The sequence below is a fragment of the Sceloporus undulatus genome, chromosome 3 (genome assembly GCF_019175285.1).
Source record: "Sceloporus undulatus isolate JIND9_A2432 ecotype Alabama chromosome 3, SceUnd_v1.1, whole genome shotgun sequence".
In the NCBI taxonomy this organism is placed as follows: domain Eukaryota; kingdom Metazoa; phylum Chordata; class Lepidosauria; order Squamata; family Phrynosomatidae; genus Sceloporus; species Sceloporus undulatus.
Window position 1 is genome coordinate 4,350,379 of NC_056524.1, and position 2,587 is coordinate 4,352,965.

General features: G+C 44.4%; 2 protein-coding genes across 2 annotated transcripts in view; one reads left to right on the top strand and one right to left on the bottom strand.

Annotated features, from left to right (window-relative positions):
- The window catches only part of FAM168A (family with sequence similarity 168 member A), a 438,953-nt gene that overhangs the window by 26,541 nt on the left and 409,825 nt on the right, over positions 1-2,587 (top strand). The window lies entirely within an intron of this gene.
- PLEKHB1 (pleckstrin homology domain containing B1) overlaps positions 375-2,587 on the bottom strand; it is a 145,765-nt gene continuing 143,552 nt past the window's right edge. Inside the window, exon 7 of the mRNA XM_042459632.1 lies at positions 375-1,459. Within this exon, the coding sequence (XP_042315566.1) occupies positions 1,323-1,459 (137 nt within the window). The 3' untranslated portion in view covers positions 375-1,322. The remainder of the gene's footprint in view (positions 1,460-2,587) is intronic.

The window sequence follows — 2,587 nt, forward strand, 5'->3', positions numbered from 1 at the left end:
TAGATAGATAGATAGATAGATAGATAGATAGATAGATAGATAGATAGGGGATTTTCCTGCATGTTGACTTGCTGGTCAACAATTGATTGGATGGGTCTACTCTATTCAGGGCTAATTCAAAGGATTCTAGCCATTGTTTTAAACTTGTTTTAAAACTTTTAAATTAATTTTACTTACATGCTGGTTCAAGATCCTAAGATATAGGATGGGATATAAACATTTTAATAAATGTATAAATTATACTGCCATCCTCAGGAGTCTGCAACAACCAGTTTATGTCATAAATATACCTAGTTGTATATTGAGAGAATGCGCATGGAAAGCAGGGCTGACTAGTGATCCCCATGTCAGTGGGCCGGTGAATCCATGCTAGATTTTGGCTAGCTCTAAAGGAGTTATCCAGGGTGCTGCACCTAGTTAGGAAATATGGATTAAAATCAGACATGGATTCACCTTCCCACTGATATGGGTACTACCAGAACTACTACAAGGGATCCTACAAGCTGCTGTCAGCAGATCTGGTTTGGGGATCTCCTTGATTCATTTACTGTCTTGCAAAGACCTGTCAACTAGGGACACGTGGGGCAAGATGGTGGCTCAAGGTAAGTAGAACCAGAAATAAATGGTGACCCATGAGCAGAAATGTTACTGTTTTCTACACCATGTGGCCCACTTTATGCTATGACTATGCCAAGCTGGAAGATGCTAATGGAGTCAGTGGCATGCATCTGCATTATGACAGGTCAGGGATGGTGGCAGCTCATGGTTCCCATGTTGGTGAGGAGGCAAATCCCCTTCAGGTGTCAAGCCAGGCTTTAAAGGAGTTGCCCAAGGTGTTAAAACTGAACCTCCAAACTAGGTTCAGCATTTTGCAGAGATCTTTTAAAGCAGCGATTCCCAAACTCTGGTCATTCCAGATGTTTTAGGCCTCATCTCCCAGAAACCTCAGCCATCTTGAAGAGTAGTCTGGGATTCTGAAGCCCAAAATACCCAGATAGCCAGAGTTTGGGGATTGCTGTTTTAAAGCTACCTAAAACTTAGCGTAGATTCACTGCTCCCTTGATGTGGGAGCCATTGGTCAAGGATACTAGCAGCCTAATTGTGTGGGCAGGTGGGGCAAAGCATTTTGCAATTGTTAAACAATTAGATGAGTCTGGAAATGTATGTCCACCTGCCTCTGAGACCTAGCAGTAGACCCCACTGTCACTCCTGCCTACCCTTGGCCTACAGACTAGAGCAGGTCCTCCTCTTCAGGGAAACGACGGAGGCTTCTTAGGCTGAGCAGCAGCTGGGCTTCGCTGGAGGCTGCAGAAGCAGGAATCTCAGAACCAGCAGGGCATCCACAGGAAGGAACCCAGCGCCGCCCCAGAAGCCGCTCCGGCCAGCAATCCCAGCGCCATCTGGTCTCCGGACACACGGGAAGGGTCCTCGCGGAAAATGACATGAGTCACTCCAGATGCTGGGAAGAAGAACAACAACCAACAGTAAGCTGCAGGTAGAACAAATATGAGTCACAGTAAACCTGGGTTTCATAGAATCCTAGAGTTGGAAGAGACCCCCAAGGGCCATCCAGTCCAACCCCTTCCTGCCATGCAGGAACTCTCAATCAAAGCATACCCAACAGATGGCCATCCAGCCTCTGTTTAAAGACCTCCAAATAAGAAGGCGACTCCACCACTCTCCGAAGGAGTCAGTCTCAGAGCTTGAAAAAGTTACCCCACTATACACTATCCTTCTGGCTGTCTAATTCCAGAATCCTCCAGACCCTAAGGCTAGTGCTGGTGTGTGTGTGTAAGTGCCCTCAAGTCACCTGTCAACTTATGGCAACCCATGAATTTCATAGGGTTTTCTTAGGCAAGGACTACTCAGAGGTGGTTTTGCCAGTTCTTTCCTCTGAAGTATAGCCTACAGCACCTGATCTTTTGGCTGGCAATGTCACATCCAAGTACTAACCAGGGCTGACCCTGCTTAGCTTCTATGATCATAGAGGTTCTGGTACCTTGAAGGTATTTATGCTTTGTGTTCAAGTCCCCTGTCGTCTTCTGGTAACCTCCATGAATTTTGTTGTGTTTGCTAAGAAAAGGAATACTCAGAGGTAATTATGCCAGTTCCTTCAGAAATACAGCCTACAGCACCTGGCCTCTCATCCAAGAACTAAACAGGGATGACCCTGCTTAGCTTCCAAGATCAAACAGGTCAGGTCTACTGGAGATGGACAATACCTAGATTGCCTCAGTGCAGATGGGGTGTGATGATGATGATGATAATAATAATAATAATAATAATAATATCCACCAGTTTTTTTCTGAAGAGCAAGTAAACTTTCATATTCTCTAGACTCTTCATCCAGCTGGAGAACAAAGTTATTTTGGAGAACACAAAAGCTTTCTCCTTGTTTTTGTGGCAGTCTGTCACGTCCTAATCAAGGGATTATGGATTTTAAAAAATTATTATTATTTTCTTGTGGATCAACTCAGCTTTTGCACATCCAGGAAAGTTCAATGTTGTTTCCACTAGATGTCAGCCTAGACTTCAGGATCTCAGTTTCATATGAATCACTTTATTTTATAGTGCAAGAAATGCCATT